Below are 18,009 nucleotides of genomic sequence, written 5' to 3'. Positions count from 1 at the left end.
TCCCGATCTTTGACACGCACTGGCCCAGCTGGAGCGCTCTCTCAGTACGCGCTCTCACCAAAGCGACCAAGCTGAGCTCCTCCTGCTCCGACTTGCTACCGTTTTTCGGGTCCCATACAGCCTCATCCAAGCCGGAGCCGACGACGATTTGCCTCTCTGTTGCCCGGGAGTCATGCTACTACCGGTGAGAACCTTCCCATTCAGAGCGACCTGCTCCTCTCAAGCGTCCTGCTCTAAAGCAACGTCCGTGGCTGTCGCAGGCTCAGCCTGGGCGATTGGCGCAGAAGCTACCGATTGGTCCCGGCCTGCATCCTTGGGTATCGATCCGTCCAGCTGATCAGGTGTTATATTCGCTTGCGTACTGTCTGCAGCTGCCGCGTTGTTCGCGACCGGGTCTGTGTTCGTGTTGTTGGTTGGAAGGCTGTTATTTGCGGCAGCCTCGTCGGTGTCGTCGAGCATGTACAGGAATGTTTCCCATAGCTCGATCAGCTGTGTCACTGGTTAGCAACCCATTTATCGAGACTTGAAAGGCAGCATGACTTACCTCCTTCTGCGCCTCCACCGCCCCCTCTAAGAACGTCTCAACTCCTGACTTGAAGTCCTCGACTTTCTCCCTTTCGAATCTCTCCAGCTCTCCCCTCATCAGCCGGCCCATGTCCTCGAACAGGAGTCGCGCCTGATGCGCCTTCTTCTCTGCGTCGCTCACGCCCGCGCCGACCTCGTTCAGCTTATCCTGCTGGGACTTGCCCTGCCGTAGCAACTTGTCATGTGCGTTCCGTCGCTTCTGCAGTTCTGACTCCGCTGCATGCCAACTATGGAACGCTTTCTGGCGCTGCTGGAATGCGGTCTTGACTGAGCCGACAAGACGGATGTATTCGTCAATAGTGATGCCGAGGGTGAGGACGTCTTGTTGTGCTTGTCGCTCGTACAGCTGCTGAATGCGGACCTGCACGTCGGACAAGCCTTGTAGCGGTCCGGAGAAGTCTGGACTCAGCTCTACTTGCGCGAGGTTACCGAGACTAACGGCGAAGTCGCCTGCTGCTTCTGACAGGCCTTTGCGCTGTACAACGACGGTGTCGAGGGCTTTCATGAGCCCCTTGAGTTGATTCTCGAGGCGTCGAGGTAGATCTTGCGATCGTGGAACCAGTCGTCGTGCTCGACGAACTTGCCGGAGGAGGAGCCGACGTTGATGCCAATCGATGAAAGCATGCCCTTTGATTGGCCTAGGTCTGGTTCGCGGGCTTCCCGATTCTTTACGTCCACGTTGAATGCCTCGGACTCAAGGAAGATCTTCAGGTCCGCGTCATGGTGCAGGATAGGGTGATTCGCGATCTTATTGAGCATGCGCTCGAGAGCCTGGCGGCGCGATTCGACGAATTCGGTGTCGAAGCGGCCAACGGCCTGCTTTTCGGGTGGAGGTGGAACGACGACGCCTGGATTGTTGTTGTGCAGCGAGTTGTAGAGCCATAGGAAGTCGCGGTATCGACGAGAGACGGTAAAGGAGGGCTGTTTGTAGGCTTTTGAGGAGGTCTTGGTGGAGACGGAATATACAATGTGGCTGCTGGTCAGATCGCCGACTTTGTGAGGGTCGCCAACGAGGATATCGAAGGTAGGCTTCGCTGCCTGTTCAACGCTTATGCTGGGCTGTGTCTGTCTTGTCTGGGCCGCTGGCTGCTGTGCTGCGACTTGTGGAATTGGCCTTTGGCGGCCAACCGGCAGGTTGAGTGCGTCGCCTTCGATTGCTTCTGAGCCCTGAGGTCTAGCGGGGCGATTCGTCTCTTTCCGCGGAGGTGTCGGAGCTTGATCGACGGGTATAGGTGAGGTGATGGGTTCACTGCCGCCACTCAGCGGTCCCAAAGGATCGAAGTCATCGCCGACGCTTTCTAGCTTAGTGGGTTGAGCACCGATCTTTCGTGGGGGACCTTTGCGGGACGGCCGGGCGGCAGAGCTCGTAGTTGTTGATGAGGATTTGGTCGGCGGTGATGCTACTGAGGTCCAATATCAGTACGTGCCCACAGAGATAGGGTCGACGACCTACCTGTAGGATCATTCTCTTTGCCAGGACTGGAGACGCTATCTGCGGCCGATTGCGACGGCACATCTGGAGGTGTTAGTCGTTGTATAGAGCTGAGCGGGGCTTGCGCATACCGCCCCACGGAGAGTCGTCCATATTAACGTTTCATCAATGCCCCAGTCTGGTTTGTGGGATAACACCAGATCTGAGGTTGTGTCAGTATGCTGTGCAGCATAAAGTACAGATGTAGGATGCCTGCTAGGGCCAGGGTTCCTTGCGGAGCGGAGAGGTCGTCAAGGCTTGGCACTCAGGAATACGTAGTCACCTCCAGTTGCTTCGTGAGTTCTTGCTTGCAAGAGGCATCGATGCGACCAGGAAGTCTGAAACCTGGGGACTTGTTGCGAGTTGGTAGTCACAATCACGCCTATTTGGGCCCGCCTTACAGGCTGGCCGGATCTGTGTGCAAGGTACAGACGGACAGAATTGTGTCAATAGTACAATAAATTTACAATTGTTGGTCGATGGTCTCGAGACTGCTTCGTGGCTCAGTGAACACATGCTGCTGAAAGCCGCACTCTGAGTCCTTGTGTGTGGGTTGGTCCGCCCCCAGTAAAGCTGCCCATCACGGCGGCTAGCTCGACTGGTTTGGTGTTGCAAGATCCGGACATGACGCAGATCCGCGGCCACATTGGCGATGGCTGCATGAGCACCGATGCACCCGCCGTCTTTCCTCGAATCCGTGGCTGTTCATCGCACAGCCATACCATAGATATCATCTCGTTCTCTCTCGACGATGACCAGCTTCATTTCTTCCCCTTCTTCACTGGCGAAGGCGGCGCCTTGATGTTCTCCTGCCCATAACTACTGATCAAATCCAACATATTCGAATCGTCATCCCCAAAGTCCCACCCATCATCAATCTCCTCATTCTTGACCTTCGGCGGAAGCGCCACTTTGGTCGGCGCGTCTCCCCTGTTCACCACCCCTCCGCCCGCCAGCTCCTCCAGCTCTTGGACTCCCTTCGCATCCTTATCCCGCCTCTTCGGCGTTACTTCCGGCGGCCCGCTCACATCCGTAAACGCATCTGCTCTGGGCGGGGTCTCCACTTCCACCTCATCCTCAGCTGCACTCGTGCTCGAAGCGTCAAAGCTTCGTCCGTATCTGGCGCGGAAACTCGCCAGTCGGCCCGCCTCGTCGTCTTCCACGCTTGTCAGCTCTTTCGAGCTGGGATTCCACAGCGGTGCATTGCGTGTATCACGTGTAGATCGATAGACTGGATATGGGGAGGTGGTGCGCATGGTGAAGGCGCTGCCGTCGGATAGCGTGACGAGTTGGGTGAAGGTATAGGGCCGGTGCGGGCGGCGGAGAAGGCGTGCGTGACGGCATGATTGACAGATGTATGTTGTTGTGTTTTTAGGTGAAGAGGAGGAGATGGGCAGGGACGGGAGGTGTGATGGTCGGAGGACTGGGCGGAGTGCGGTTGACATCTTTTGGATATGGTGTCGGAGGCGCAGGAATTATTGCTGATGGGTTGTGTGGGTCAGGACGTACTGCGAGCTAGTGCTACCGACGAAGGGGATTCATAGGTGCCGACGAGGCTATCGTAGTGAGTGGTGTTTGTAGTAATGAAAGCTGGAAAAAAGTGCAGATCGTCACGGTCGTACTGATGTGATCTCCGACCGGAAACTGAATCCGGTGCTAGTTCAGCGCGTGGTTTCCAAGGTTTCGATCTTCTCCGGATGTCAGAATCAGGAACTCTAGTAAAGACCTTAGCATAAAACCCGACGATCAATCCGGTGTGGAAGCGCCATCTTCGACAATCAGCTCTTGAGCATGGAGCCGTAAGCCGATGCATGCATATATCTGAACGGCCTAAGTAGATGGAAGCTCAGTGAATCTAGAGTCAAGGCCTAGTCTGTGATGCCGGCAACGCGCTGTATCACGAGAAGCTTGGGGAACAACAGCACGGGTAGCATCTTATGGAGGTCTAGTCTTCGAAATCATGCATGCCCTAGTAGTCTCAAGCATGCACACGCTGGGTCCCCATCGGTAGGCTTGCAAAGCCTCCGCCTCTTCACATCTAGTCCATCAAGCAGCGAGCAGAACGTATCCACGGATCCGACACATCGGGCTGCTACTCTCCGACAAGTCATGCGCAACGTAGCATATCCAGTCGCGATAGTCACGGCATCGCCACAACCCGCGACCAGCTCAGAGCCTCAAGATCCTCACCATTGGCGGGGTGCTACAATTTCATCTTTCACCACTGTAGCACTCGAGCCGGTCCCTGTGGTTTCCTTCAATGTCAAGCACGACTCTTCCACCTTTAAAGCTCTTAAAAGTTCGGGCAAGTTCAATGTCCACCTCATGGGATGTACAGGCGGAGCTCGCATTTTGGCCAAGGATTTCGCTGGTGGACTTGGCTCACGGCCTTTCCATTCCAAAACCTCGGGAGCTCTTAAGGCAACCTTCGCCCAGCCTACTGCCGGTGATGGAATGGCTCACCCGACAATACGTCCCCAGAGTGCAGTGACTGTCGAAAGGATTTTCCGACAGCCTTCTCGGAGGTCTCAAAAAGGGTTTGCCGACCTTCATCATCATCACGAGACCGTGCTCTTTCAACTCGACTGTACGTTTTTGGCCGACAAGACTGTGGAGATTGGAGACCATGTCGTTGTCTTCGGCGAAGTTCGTGGTATAGACGGCGTCAAAGACGGAGATGAGGCCGCCACGCCACTGCTCCCTGTCTGTTGTACATCCACGGGCATTTTGTTGACTTCAGGCCCGTAAATACCCCGCAATGCGAGGTATGCGAGTCGTTTCTGGGGAGGGGCCCAGCTGTCAAGCACCCTCCGCCACCCGCATGATCGCCCCTTTGAGGCCAGTCTGCTCGGCGATATTGCTGCTGAAAGCCTTCATGCCGAGGCCACGGGCGTTGCTGAACAGACTGGAGAGCATGCCGTCTCCGGACCCGAGCTGGTAGATCCAGTTGAGAGCATCGACGCTGCCACCCATGAGAAGTCCCTTACCAAACCGATCCGAGCTGTATCGTTCTAATGCGAAACTGTCTCCGAGATCCATGCCGTGCTCGACCGCGTACGCAATAGTCTCAGCCAGCCACCGTGCATCGGCTAAACCAAGGTTGAGGCCCTGACCAGCAAGGGGATGAATTGTATGTGCTGCGTCGCCAACGAGGGCGATTCGAGGACCAGTCAGTGTCGTGGCTTGGCGGAACCGGAGAGGGAAGGATGCGACCGAGTTCTCTTGCACTTCTAGGACTTCTGGCACCAGCGTCTCTGTGTCCGTTGGCTTAGTATGTTCATTTCGCCAGTTATATTCTGATACAATTTGTTGCGTGGACTGTGTTCCGAGGCCAGTCATGTACACGAGATCGGTCTCGCTGCATCGGACCGCAGCATTGACCATAGCGACGAAGGCTGCGGGCTCGATGGACTTGAGGAATGAAGCATTTGCTGGCGTTGTGGACCAGACCAGAGAGGCGTGACCATTCGGGAGTGGCAGGATCGCAATTGGGCCACCCAATTGGGGCAGAAACCGCTGGTAGGCAACTGAGGTTCCAGACTCTTCCAGTAGCATTGGGTTAGCAACCTTGAGAGTTGCCACAACTCCGTGACGGTGGTAGTCCCAGCCATGGGAGCTGATGCCTGCAAAAGCGCGTACCGGCGAATTGAAGCCATCTGCACCGACGAGAAGTCTTGCGGCGATTTTGGGCGCGCTAGGCTCCAGAGACAGTGTAGGCCAGCTCGAAAGATCCGCCCCATCTGGCTCGTTTTCTCCCATCTCAACGGATCCGACTTTCGTGTTGACCATCAAGGAGTCCCCTGCATTCAGTTCGTGGATCCTGTTCAGTAGCGCACGCGTCAAGTTGGCGTTCTCAGTCATCGTAGCAACAACCCTTGGTGGAGCGTTGTAGCGTTGAGCTTCGGCTCTCCAGTCGAATCGCATGACTGCATCATTGCTAGCATCCCATACTTGCATCGCATTGTACGGCTGAATTCGTTCCTGCTCGATGTGACTCCAAGTGCCGGACTGTTCTAGAAACTCCACTGATGCTGGCGTTAGACTACTGGCGCGATTCGAGAAATGATCTGAGGCCATGCTCCATGATTGCTGCTTTGCCAAGTCTTGAAACTCGATGAGTGCTGTTCTCAGGTGCTTGGTCTTCGGTGACGCTTCTGCATGAAAGTTAGTGATACACGTGAATGCAGAGAGCGGCGAGCTCACTCAAAGCAGCGAGAAGTGCAAGTCCCACAGGACCACCGCCGACTGTGACCACATCGTAGATCTCCGGAGTGGCAGAGGAGGCATAGTGTCGTCGTTTGGGGACGAGTAGCGAAGCTCGGCAGGTCCTGCATACATAGCCACCTAAACGCTGTGTCAGCGGCTTCAGCATCGTCGAAGTGATGATGTGAAAGCACAGAGCATCAACAAAGTGCCGTGAGCTGGTCATCAACCTGAACGTCGCTACCGGAGCAAGAAAAACTAGGGTTAGGGCCGTTCAGACGCTTGAGAATGACACCCACTTCGCGTCACCACTAGAACTTCGTTCTTGTGTTTCTCGACCTTGACTCATTGAGTCCACGTCAGCTGGAATCAGGTCCAGGTCGTTCTTGCGTAGCCGCTACAATCACAGAGCATCAGCTTGCATTCGTGATGTCCGCTCGCGCAAGTGAATTTCAGTAACCACAATTGTTTCGACACCGACACATCCAATTGACTACCAGCCGGCCTTCACGACCTGGGCTGTGTAAGGTATGCATGAGCAGCATGCAAAGCACATTTCCCGTCATGATACCGTACCCAAAATCGACGTGTCGGACGACTCCCGCCCAGATGATTGGTGGGATCGTTGTGCTCAAAGGGAGGCGCTTTGTGGTGTAACGGCAAGCCAAAGTTCCGTCAGAGGCCATCAGCCCGGCCAGGATGGCAGTGCCGCACCAGGCCCAGCCGGCCGCAGCTGCGATATCTGCCTTAGAGAAGTATTTCACTGCACCACGTCTGCATATCCTCCGCTCGTTGCTTTCTCAACCCATCTTCTTCCTCCTGTCACAGTTTAAGAATCGTTGAACTCGCCCCTTGCCCAGAGCTCGTGAACGACCTTCAGAAATCGAACAGTCATCAGCCCGATCACTCATTACGATGCAACCATACGCACTGTCCATCGAACCTCCACCTGGGTACAGCCATAGCCAAAGCTACGAGCCACCACCAGATTACTGCACCATAACGCAGTCTCCACCACTTTACGAAGAACAACACAATTATGCCCCATCCATTTACTCATGTCCAAACGCAGTCATTGCTGTCACCTCTCACATCAATGCATCCCGCGCCACAGTAGCCTATAAAAGGCTCTTCCAGTATCTCGGATCCTGGCGATGCTCGCGATTGATACAGCTGGAACATGAACGCTTTCCACCCGAACAGAGAACGCCCCTACTAGGCAATCGGCATATGCTCATGAGTAGGCCCCCTGCGCATGCCAGGGTCAGATGCCTACGATGTCAGATCCTAATCCCGACGTTTTCACGCAAAGGTCTGAGAAAAGTCGCCCAGTGGCTGCTGATCATCTTCGTTGGCCTAACACTTATTCATGCCATCTGGTGTGGGCTGCAATATCTGGTGATTACCATTGGACGAGGCATAACTGCCCTTAGCTGCATAGTTTCCCATTTCAGCACAAACGTGGCAAGTGTCGCGAGCAGGGTATACCGTTCCATGGCACACTTCCTGTGGGGAGTCGAACACCACTGCGAAGCATTGTACACTGGCCTCATCGCCTCGATAGCGAAGTCAGTCAAGGCAGTGCCATGAGCTTCCTTACGGCAGCTCGCCGCGTATTATCGGTAGAGCACCTCGCTCGGAAGGTCGCGAGTTTTGGGAGATGGCGACAAACATCAGCAGCTTCTCAGCCGCTCCTAGGTCTCTGGCATCAGACACTTCAGTCGTTCCCAGGTACTTGCTGACCCTTGTAGGATGGCACAGGATCCTGCGCGTAAAGTGCTCCCCATGAGCACCAACGACAGCTCGACTTGGTGCCTTCGGGCCCTAGTCAACATAATCAATCGAGAATCCTGGCTGGCTGCCCGTATGGTCAATACGAGTCTGACCACAACGGCGCGCAACCAGGAAGCTGCCCGTAAGACAAGATAATTGCACGCGCAACAGTCGTCAAGACCGACGAAGGATAAATTGAGAATCAGAGATTACGCAGCTAGTTCAACTTGCAGCCAACGGTTCGACAAGCGAGTACGGATAAGTGGAATCTTCATGCAGCGGATGCTGATTCTGCCTTATTTTTGACTCAGTTCAAGTAATTGCTGCATGATCCATGACTTTTCGTGGCTGTACTGACTCGTCTAGGCCGCTCACGTGACTGTCCTCGAGCATCATCGCAATTCCGAACTTGCATAACTGCCGCGCAAGTTCTTTCGCTAAGAGGTTCTGCCAGCAAATAAGCTTCCCAGAGCAGATGATGTACTTTGTATGCGGTCCTAGTCATGACCCGCGTCGAGCTGCATGCGACGGTGGATTCTTGCCGCGCCCGAGTGTTACCGAACAGCAGACAAAGATATATCGACCCCTGCGGCTGCAGATATGCTGCTACTCGACCTCTATACAAAATGCTAACAAAAACGGAGGATCTCGAGCAGCTGGCTGAGACCTGCCTGGCTACGGCCAAGGCGATCAAAGAGCACCTGGCTGCCAATGGAAAGCCTCAGATGACATTCGACCAGAATGGGCCACCTAATTTTCCTGACGACGCGCCACCAAATATCCAGTATGCTCGACTGACGCTTCGTGAAGCTGCACAACGGTTAGCAGACCTAGTCACAGGTCCCGAGGAGTCGGTGGGATTCTACCCATATCAAGTCGTGCGTGCTGACGCGTTGTGTGGCATGACAGTACTGACACACCTAGAACCTGGATCTGTGCGCATATCGGTATGCTCTTAAGTTCAACATCGCACCGGCTGTGCCACTGAATGACTCGATTTCGTACGCGGACCTGGCAGCGAAGTGCAAAGTCGATGCAGGCCAGCTGAAGCAAGTTCTTCGTCAATTGATGATGACGCATTTCTTCCACGAGCCTACGCCGGGTATGGTCGCGCATACTGCTGCATCCAAGCATCTCACTCATGGCGGCGCGAGAAGCTGGATGCAGTACAGCACGACAGACACACTGGGTTCTGCGTTTCACTATCTCGATGCCATCGAGAAATGGGGCCATGGGTCCCAGGAACACGATCAGTGCGGACTCCAAATTCACTATGGGACCGACAAATCGATGTATGAGTACTACGAAGAAAACGAAGAAGTGCGGACCAACTTCAGCGATCTTCTGACCTATGCGTCCACCATGGCCGCCGTGTCGAATACATTCATTGCTGCAGGATATGATTGGGCTAGTCTAGGAGAGGTGACTATCGTCGATGTCGCCGGCAGTCGCGGTCATAGCAGCGTCGAGATAGCACGATCGAATCCGAAAGCCAAGATCATCGTCCAGGACCTGCCGAAGATCATTGATCGTGCCAGGAATCCCAAGACCTGCGTGATCCCGAGAGAGCTACAGCCACAGATTACTTTCATGGCGCACAACTTTTGGGACGAGCAGCCCGTGTCAGCCGACGTGTACTTCTTGCGATTGATCATGCATGACTGGTCCGACAAGTACTGCATTAAGATCCTACGGCCGCTCGTCAAAGCCATGAAGCCCGGAGGTCGCATCATTATCATGGACGAGATTTTGCCACCCGTGGGAGGAGCACCGCAACCTATTGAGCGATTCATGCGAGCACAGGATCTGCACATGGCTGTACTGACGAACGCGAAAGAACGAGATCACGAACAATGGCAATATCTTATCCATGCGACAGATCCGAGATTGATAATCAAGAGCATGACGTTACCGCCGGGGAGTGCAATGGCACTTATTGAGGTCGTCCTCGCAGAGGAGACAAATGGAGATGTCGATGACAAGATGAAAGAGATACAACCCCAGCTCGAGCCAGTCAGCGGAGTGGCTTGATTGTACATTGAGCGCAAGCGATTTCCTGGATTGAGTGATCCTGTTGAATAACGAAGCAACACGAGATATGAGTACCATAACGACGGCGGAACGCAACGTGCGAAATCGGCCTGGCTGCCGAAGCCATGACATCCATCTAAATAGCAAGTCACTTGAAACAATCGCCCTTCCTCGAAGGGCACTTCTGAACAGTGACTGCATTGGCGCGACTTTGAGGTTGGCTGATCAATAGTAAGTGCGAAATCCAGCTTATAAACAACAATGCGGCTCTCTTGAAGTGAAGAGCGATTCGTCCAATTCTTCTCTTCTTCTTGCGATCTCCTCCCCCGTTGATTCTGATCACCAGAGCGCTTGACAACTTCAGAGACTGGACAACCTATGACGGCGGCTTGTCTTCGTATAATTGGGCTTTGCGCGGCACGATCATGGTCAGGAAATGCGACGTAAGCGTCGGCAGTTGTGTTTGGCTGCCTGCCGATGCTGGTGAAAGAGATCCTGCTGCGTACAAAGCCTCCGGGCTCTCCGAAGACCTTCTTGACCATCCAGTCCTTGTCGTTGGAAGCCCTGACGGTCCCGCTGAGTACGTCTGGATACTGATTGTGAGTTCAGCGACCGGTATTCGAGCATCTACCACTAACAGTTGCAAGATGACGTCCTCGCATCCCGAGCCAACCAAGTTGCTACCAATACGTCGTTGGATCCTGAACAAGGAGACTGGACAAGACGAAGTTGACATCTGTCCCTCCTGCAAGAGGAATGGCAGACAAGACCAAGCACTTGCCTACTCAAATGTGCAGAAGTCAATTGACGGGAGCCACGATACGAAAGGAAAATTCAGCCATGTCTGTACCGATAGGGTCTTTGAAGTTTCACCACAGATGCTACGGTACGATTCCAAGGCGATAGAAGAATGTTATTGGGACACGTTCAAAATGCCCTACCGCCTCGATGCGCCATCGATCCACGCAGTTCAGAGCAAAACGTTAGCTCTGCGCCAGGCCTTGATCAAGAACAGTCGTGGGATTGTTCCTTGCTCTAATCCTCGAGGAGGGAAGCTCCACTATGGCCCGGACCATGACTGCACCGTCCCTCCAATTGGTCTCATCACAATCGGGCAAGTCTTGAAGGTATACGGCGCCAATGCTGATACTGCCAGCCCCAAGCCGCAAATCTTCTTCTGCTTGGTCACTTCCATCAGTGGGGACTACAAGCAGGCCATGATCTTCAACGTGGTACGTCGAGCCAATATTTCTTGCGGACATGCAACGTATGCTGACAAGACCAGATCGACTGTGATATTGATGGGGCCAACGCTACTGTGGATGACGGGACGAGGCGGCACTATTGCTTGTCCACTGGTGACCTCCAAGGCCACACCGAATTGTTGTCACAGGAGAGAGCCGAGGATTCCGGTCGTTCTAAGAGAACCATACTGATCGACCTGGAAGCACGCTCGGAGGTCAATGTTTCCGCGCTCAAACCATTGGACTACATTGAGCCAGACCACGGTCCTGCATCACTACATCGATCGTGTTACCTCAGCTGCGAGGCTCAGCAGCGACTGAAATTAGTCTTTGGCTCTCACTTGACAGACTTCGGAAGGCCGAGGCGCTTCAGCGGAGCGCCCATCGCCGGCGTCAAGTTCTCATCCGAGGCGTATCGTCCAGAATCCCCATCAACAACCGACAAAGCTAGCATATCTTCTTCAGAGACGTCAACGTCGAGCACCAACACCGCTGTATCGTCCGGTACAGGACCCGGATCCAGCTTGCAATCCTCCATCGTGAAAGCAGCTGTCATGGCGCCGCCGATCTCTGCGACTAAGACAATCAATGGTCATATTCAATGCGGCCAGGTGCTTCGTGGTCGAATTGGACCAGCGGTCCCAAGAAAGCCGCAATCCACACGCGATCAGCAGATCGAAGCCCACGTCGTCGTGGTCAAGATCAACAACGATGGTCAACACGCAGTGGTATGCCGACTGGGTAGCCTGAAGCCAGCCAACGCGGCTGCCGAGAAGAGCAGTGATGAACTTCACAAACGTATCAGCGGCCGGGACCCACCATCGTTCATTCCCCTTCTTGGAGCTCACAATCCCGTTGAATACTACACTACTGTGTTCCGACTCGAAGAAGGCGCAAACATAACGCTCGTTCCCAACTTGTTCGTGCAAGTCAGCGCGTTCCACGTTGCGAAGGTGAGCGATCTAACGAAGTTGCCCGATTGCTCGGACTACAATGAGAGGCGCCTGAATGCCCCATCTCGTAGAGTTCTGACGAGGGCTTGGGAGGATTACTTGATCGCAAACTTCAAAAACTTTCCTCGCGCAAAAGAGTAACGGAAACGAGACCCTACGTGAACGCTAACGCTCCGAAGGTCAACGGCCGCAGCCGGCGTGAGACAGTGGCAGAAGTAGCGCAGAGTATCCTCGGAGCTGCGTACAAGCAGGCGACCAAGCTGCTGAAGTATGGCTCAAAGGGAGAAGAATTGGCAATGGGCCGACCCCATACTGGCGGGCATGATGTTTGTGTATCGTGAGTCGCGCGGGAATCTGGATTGAAGTGGAATTTGGGATATTCAGTGTGGTGCTGGGACATTTCGAAAAGCGAGGTACAAGCGTTGTCCGCCACAATCAGGTTACTGGGACACAAGCGATTGCCTCGCCGTGGAGTGACTAGACTCAAGTGGCAGTGAAGAGAAAGCTTCGATTGCGTTCAGATAAATTCACTAGTCTCCGTGGTAACAATTCACGGCTTCAATGGCTCCAAGGCAAGGTCTTCCTCGCAGATTCGTTGTCGACAACGCCTAGTCAGACCTGAAGTACGCTTGAACTTGACGAACGTCTAAACACGACCACCTCTGCCCACACCAAGGCTGCCCTGCGTCGACAGTAAGTCGCGATTATCTACAATGACCATATTGCTGACAAGTCAAGTCGATCATAGTCCATCACGCGTCCGTGTCCACCATGTCTGGACCACCCACTCTGCCTCCTGAGATTCGCGCCATGGTCTACCGTCATGTGGCTCATGGTGCAAGGGTCATATTTAGACCAAACAGGCCACTCTCGACATGCGGTGCTCTCCTAGTCTCCTGTAAAACGATCCGCGATGAGTTCCTTCCGATCTTCTACGAGGAAGTTCGCATCGACTTCTCCGCTCGCATCGACAACAATACTGGGGCTGTTCAACTTCCGAACATCGAACTCGGCGATCTTCGGCACGTCAAGCTAAGTGAGAATGTCTTCGCCGGCTCAGGAGGGATGATCCTATTGAGAAGAATATCAAGCCTGAAGTCATTCACTTTCGCCTGCAATGTCGAATGCTATCTTCCTGGTTGCATGGGTGATGCGGCTGGCTGCGTGAACGGCAGTTGTGAAGTCTGTCTGTCGGGTCTTGAAACGTACCCCTACCATTCGAGCGGAGATCTCGGAGGCAACGCTATGGAGGTCCTGAAGGAGGCAGTCGAATTCCGAAAGTCATATCTGCTGGGGAGTTGTGGGTGCCATTACAGCCATAACCTGGACCCCATCGACTGCCCGGGCGGTAACCCTAGACGCAAAGTTATTGGAGCATGGCAATATATGGGGAAGCCGTTCAAACTGAGCGCCGAAGTCTGGTTTATTGTTGATGGTAGTGCGCCTCTGACAAGTTTGGTGAGCAATGTCCCTTCTTCCCGAAAATACGAATACTGATAGTGCCAAGTTCGGAATGTTTGACCTGGAGACAAAGACAATGGTCGTCAGAAGCGCAGCCAACCCTGACGAGATTCTCGGCCAGTTCACAGTCGATCTTGAGGACTTCTAGAAGATTGGCGAGCTCACATCGCGACCCAGATGGTTGACTAGATGGTTGACTACTGCCGGATAGGAGGCGTTCAAGCAGGTGCCGCCAATGAAGCTCATCACAGACCATAGCTGGTAGTGTCTGTCGCACAACAGCCGCTTGCGGAACGCGGACGTGCCACGACGAGATGGTGTTGCACAACAGCAGCCGCCACTTGGAGGAAACGACTGCTGAAACCCTTACTCTAAGTAGCTCGTCTATGCAGATGAATAGAAATGCGAAGCACACACGTAACCAGATATGCCGGGAACTGTCGTCCTGCGGCCTGACCGTGACGCCTACCTGGAGTTGCCCGGCTACTGGTTGGCGGTGCTGCCATGAAATATATTCTATCGACTCCGCATGAATTCACACCACGAAACTGCTTCAGAGGTGTCCGGGCCTTCGATGTAGGTTCTTCGCAAGAGAACACGCCAGAGGCGGTCAACAGTCTACTAAGCCGCGAGGTTGGCTGACCTTCGCATAAAGCAGAACGGAGGTCGATAAGATCGGCGTCCTCCGGTCTCGTATCAGTCCAACGCCAAGGTTGCCATGCATGGAGCAAGGTTCTGAGTTTGCCACGACTTCACCTCTGTTTCCAGACGATGCGAACTACACCATAGTATGCTATCTTATGTATTTGCTGCATGTGAATGTGGGGCTGCGACCCTCGATCGACCCATTACCACCAAAAATCACCAGGGACAAGAGTCCTTCAGAGGTTTCTGTGCTGCTCTTTCCGCCAGCGTCTTCGCCTCCGACTCTGACACGTGGATGGCTATCATACACAGGAGTAAACCTTCTGAGTATACAGAGAGCCTTTGGATGTCGACCAAGACCACAGTGGCTCACGTAGGCAGGTAGGTACGTGTAGAGCTGGGCCGATATTTGGCAGGGCAAAACTTCTGCCTGTTCACAATGAGAGCCTTGTTGGTTGAACGTGATAGTGCTGTGAGGTAGACGTTGTTATTCCTTAATCACTGATGACTGTCATGTGCCTCAAAGCAAAGAAAAGATGGCTTGGTTACCTGGTCAGTAAAGGCTTAGCGTATTTGTCAATTGCAGCTCACCTGCTCGTCTAACACAAGATGAATTTAACGCACTGCCGCACTCAACAAGACCGCGTTGTGAGGGTGCCGCCATGGCTTCGCGCTTGGATCGAGAGCTACCTTCGTGCAAAGCAATTTCTCGCCAGGCCCTTCGCGACATTATCACTGGTCATTCACTGAGAGAGTGGAAAAAGCAGCGAAAAGAAAGAAAACGTCAAGCGCAGGCGGAAGAGGCTGCAAGAGCCATTGCAGCTGGCGTTTCGGCCTCGCGACTTCCTCTTCACCCTTCGTTTGCGCCTCCTCATTTTGCAGCACCTTACCACTCATATGCTGCCTCTCACACCACCCTCCCACAAGTCCTCAACCACCCTCCGGGAGTCCCTCCGCTCATGATGGGAAGTTCGGCCGACGGCAGTAATGCCAACAACCAGACTCGCGGCATACTCAAGCCCGAGGCTCAACGCTTCCATAGCGGCAATCCTCAACTTCCACCATGGCAAGGTGTGCCTCCGCAACAACCATATCCTGGCGGTCCAATGGCTCACGGCTTCTATCCACCACAAGCTACTTATCCCGCTCAAAATGCCTATGCCCCACATCCTGGCTACCCACCGCAGACCGGCTACCCGTCTCAAAGCATCTATCCGCCACAACATGGCTTTGCCAACCAGAACGGCTACATGACGCCAAATCCACTTCCTACTCCAATGAATCCGCAGTCTACGTACGGAACGGTCATGGCGCCGGGTCCGACGCAGCCGCCAGGTGGATGGCCTCACCAAAACCTGCCTCCTGGAGCACGAGCTGTCAGCCCACCACGATATCCCACTGCCGAAGATCTCAAGTACAAGTGCGCCATCTGTGGTCGGTTCCGCTCAGCAATCTATCACTTCGAACATCCACTACCTGCAGGTCAGATTCCGCCAAGCACTGTCTGTCGTAGATGCCGTCATGCCTCGACCGACTCTGAGAACGACAGCATCGCCGACTCACGTGAGTCTCACCGCCAAAGTCGAAGCCGTCGCCGATCATCTAGTGTGCGCAGTGCGCGACGAATTGAGTCAGTCGGACCATTTCTGGGGAGGACTCCGAGCCGCCGAGGTCGCACGTCCTGCCGAGACTACATTCCTGGAGACACCTACTATGACGACGAGAATCGCCGTACACGTTCCATATCGAGATCGACTTCGGTCGACTCGATTGTCCGTCCGAGCTCCAGGGCGGGCTCTGGACGCAGTGTCATTCGTCATGTCCAAGTTGAAGAGCCTGTCCACGAAGAGCTAGTCGTCGTTAGACGCCCTCGCCGAGTCCGCCGGGTAACATATGTGGATGATGACGATTATGACGATGGATACGATGATCACTATAGTAACAGTCGTGGCAGAGGTGTCTCGCAGCGTAGGTAAGCATGTACATACTGAACGAAGTCCAAAGCCCGCCCTAACATCCATAGCACTCATCGATACATCCGAGCACCGACTCCAGCCCCACGTCATGTGCGCAGACAGCGATCCGATCCTGGCCTTGCTACTCCTGAGTTCAAAGATCAAGCCAGCTACTTCGAAAAAGCAATGCCTCGTCGGTCTGACTCGAGACGCCGGGATCCTTCTTGGCGACGCGATTCACACCAACAAGACTACGATGGATCGGGACACGAGGATGATTGGTATGCCAACGCACCGGCCCGTCATTCCGGCAGATCTGGCGACCGATATGCTAGCTATGGTACGTGAGACGACTAGTCGAGTTTGCAATAAGCTAATGAACGCATCACTACAGGGCGGGCTTCAGAGCGCTCTATTACTCCCCCTCGCTACGTTTCGCGCGGCCAAGAAGAAGCTACAATGCGCAGCGCTAGAGACCATACTGGCAATGCCTCCTCATCTCGTCACATGGAACGTCCTAGATCTCGCAGTCGCAGTGTTCATCCTCCGGCACCTGCACCTCCGCGTCGAGAGTATGATAGCGCAAAAACTAGCGACGACTATTTGACCAATGACAAGGACGGCATGCGCGTACGGGTGCGAGAGATATGATGTTCGACGACACCGACATGCTGGTAGCTTGCGAACATGGCTGAACCCGACAGTGAGGAAGCGGAAAGCCAGGGTACAAATTGTTCCGAATAGGCACTATCGCTCGTAAAGACACCTGAAATGGCAACAGGTTCTCAAAATGAGCAGTGTTTACGTTGGCTAGAGAGAGATAGGGATGGGAGGACTGAGTCTCGATAATAAGCGAAATGGGGAGGAGATCCTGTGGGTGAGATCGCAATTATGTGTGATCCGAGACAAAGGTAACGAGAGATATGCATTCGGCATGTTCCTTGACAGGCTGGTGGCTTGTCAGTTCCGGCCGGCTTGCCAAGTGCTGCCCAATATTCGGATCATGGTGTTGTGGCAACACTTCCGAGCTTTTCGTCTCGACCTACCAGAGTGGTCGACTCAGAGACGAATGAGCAGGACATGGTCTCTGAAACCAACGAACAAAGTAGCAAAGTGCAGGACAGCATCTCCGTGGCTCGACTCCAGGAGCATCAATGAAGAGCTGTACCTGCTTATTCCAAATCCCGCTCCTGCTTCCCCGCCATCATAACGACGATTGACACATGTCATATCTGCGCCTGCCCGTTTTTACGTTGTTTACACTTTGCGATCGTTATCGCGCAATCCATCAATCAATAGCCACCAAACCCACACTCCAAACCCGACATCACTGCAGATCATATCCAGTAAATGGTTTGAAGCTACTACAGATTAGCTGACGACAAAATTGAGATCGTGGCCACTATGCTCCAGGGTTTAGCGAGCGCACAATTTCATGCAGCTGCCGACCCGATCAAAGCAGGGATGACAAAATGAAACAGTTCACAGACTCACAAAGGGCAGTGGTGTCACTGGTGTGAGATGGCGCCGACAACGCTCGAGTTGAACGACCAAAACCCACCGCAAGAAAAAGGGGAATTTCCCCTCGACGCTGGATCCTGGTCGTCCAAACAAGCGTACAAGGTTGCTGGCCCGGAACTCTCGACGATGGCCCCCGCGCGTCAAGCGAACTCTTTGCTTAGGGGTCG

At 53.9% G+C, this 18,009-nt stretch overlaps 7 protein-coding genes across 7 annotated transcripts; 4 read left to right on the top strand and 3 right to left on the bottom strand.

Moving 5' to 3' along the window:
- Positions 1–219: 219 nt before the first annotated feature.
- On the bottom strand, positions 220–2,170 carry AB675_2521 (Vacuolar protein sorting-associated protein vps5; the record flags this gene model as incomplete). The annotated part of the gene is made up of 5 exons (XM_018142499.1): positions 220–489; positions 545–1,108; positions 1,162–1,988; positions 2,039–2,101; positions 2,149–2,170. The coding sequence occupies 5 exons, from the start codon at positions 2,168–2,170 to the stop codon at positions 220–222; spliced, it is 1,746 nt and encodes a 581-aa protein (XP_018005134.1).
- A 647-nt stretch (positions 2,171–2,817) lies between these two features.
- Positions 2,818–3,501, bottom strand: AB675_2520 (uncharacterized protein; the record flags this gene model as incomplete). Its single annotated transcript, XM_018142498.1, has 1 exon — positions 2,818–3,501. The coding sequence occupies one exon, from the start codon at positions 3,499–3,501 to the stop codon at positions 2,818–2,820; it is 684 nt and encodes a 227-aa protein (XP_018004774.1).
- A 1,354-nt stretch (positions 3,502–4,855) lies between these two features.
- AB675_2519 (Ubiquinone biosynthesis monooxygenase COQ6, mitochondrial) lies at positions 4,856–6,428 on the bottom strand (the record flags this gene model as incomplete). The annotated part of the gene is made up of 2 exons (XM_018142496.1): positions 4,856–6,210; positions 6,260–6,428. 2 exons carry the CDS (start codon positions 6,426–6,428, stop codon positions 4,856–4,858), a joined length of 1,524 nt encoding a protein of 507 aa, XP_018004841.1.
- A 2,230-nt stretch (positions 6,429–8,658) lies between these two features.
- AB675_2518 (6-hydroxytryprostatin B O-methyltransferase) lies at positions 8,659–10,063 on the top strand (the record flags this gene model as incomplete). Its single annotated transcript, XM_018142495.1, has 2 exons — positions 8,659–8,910; positions 8,957–10,063. The coding sequence occupies 2 exons, from the start codon at positions 8,659–8,661 to the stop codon at positions 10,061–10,063; spliced, it is 1,359 nt and encodes a 452-aa protein (XP_018005082.1).
- Positions 10,064–10,488: 425 nt separating this feature from the next.
- AB675_2517 (uncharacterized protein) lies at positions 10,489–12,601 on the top strand (the record flags this gene model as incomplete). The annotated part of the gene is made up of 4 exons (XM_018142494.1): positions 10,489–10,662; positions 10,711–11,295; positions 11,349–12,260; positions 12,440–12,601. 4 exons carry the CDS (start codon positions 10,489–10,491, stop codon positions 12,599–12,601), a joined length of 1,833 nt encoding a protein of 610 aa, XP_018005233.1.
- A 430-nt stretch (positions 12,602–13,031) lies between these two features.
- AB675_2516 (uncharacterized protein) lies at positions 13,032–13,869 on the top strand (the record flags this gene model as incomplete). Its single annotated transcript, XM_018142493.1, has 2 exons — positions 13,032–13,718; positions 13,768–13,869. The coding sequence occupies 2 exons, from the start codon at positions 13,032–13,034 to the stop codon at positions 13,867–13,869; spliced, it is 789 nt and encodes a 262-aa protein (XP_018005011.1).
- A 1,159-nt stretch (positions 13,870–15,028) lies between these two features.
- Positions 15,029–16,928, top strand: AB675_2515 (uncharacterized protein; the record flags this gene model as incomplete). Its single annotated transcript, XM_018142492.1, has 3 exons — positions 15,029–16,334; positions 16,390–16,661; positions 16,716–16,928. 3 exons carry the CDS (start codon positions 15,029–15,031, stop codon positions 16,926–16,928), a joined length of 1,791 nt encoding a protein of 596 aa, XP_018005089.1.
- Between the last annotated feature and the right edge of the window lie 1,081 nt (positions 16,929–18,009).

Source organism: Cyphellophora attinorum (genome assembly GCF_001299255.1).
Source record: "Cyphellophora attinorum strain CBS 131958 chromosome Unknown Contig2, whole genome shotgun sequence".
Taxonomy (NCBI): domain Eukaryota; kingdom Fungi; phylum Ascomycota; class Eurotiomycetes; order Chaetothyriales; family Cyphellophoraceae; genus Cyphellophora; species Cyphellophora attinorum.
This window is presented reverse-complemented; position numbering and strand designations above follow the sequence as displayed.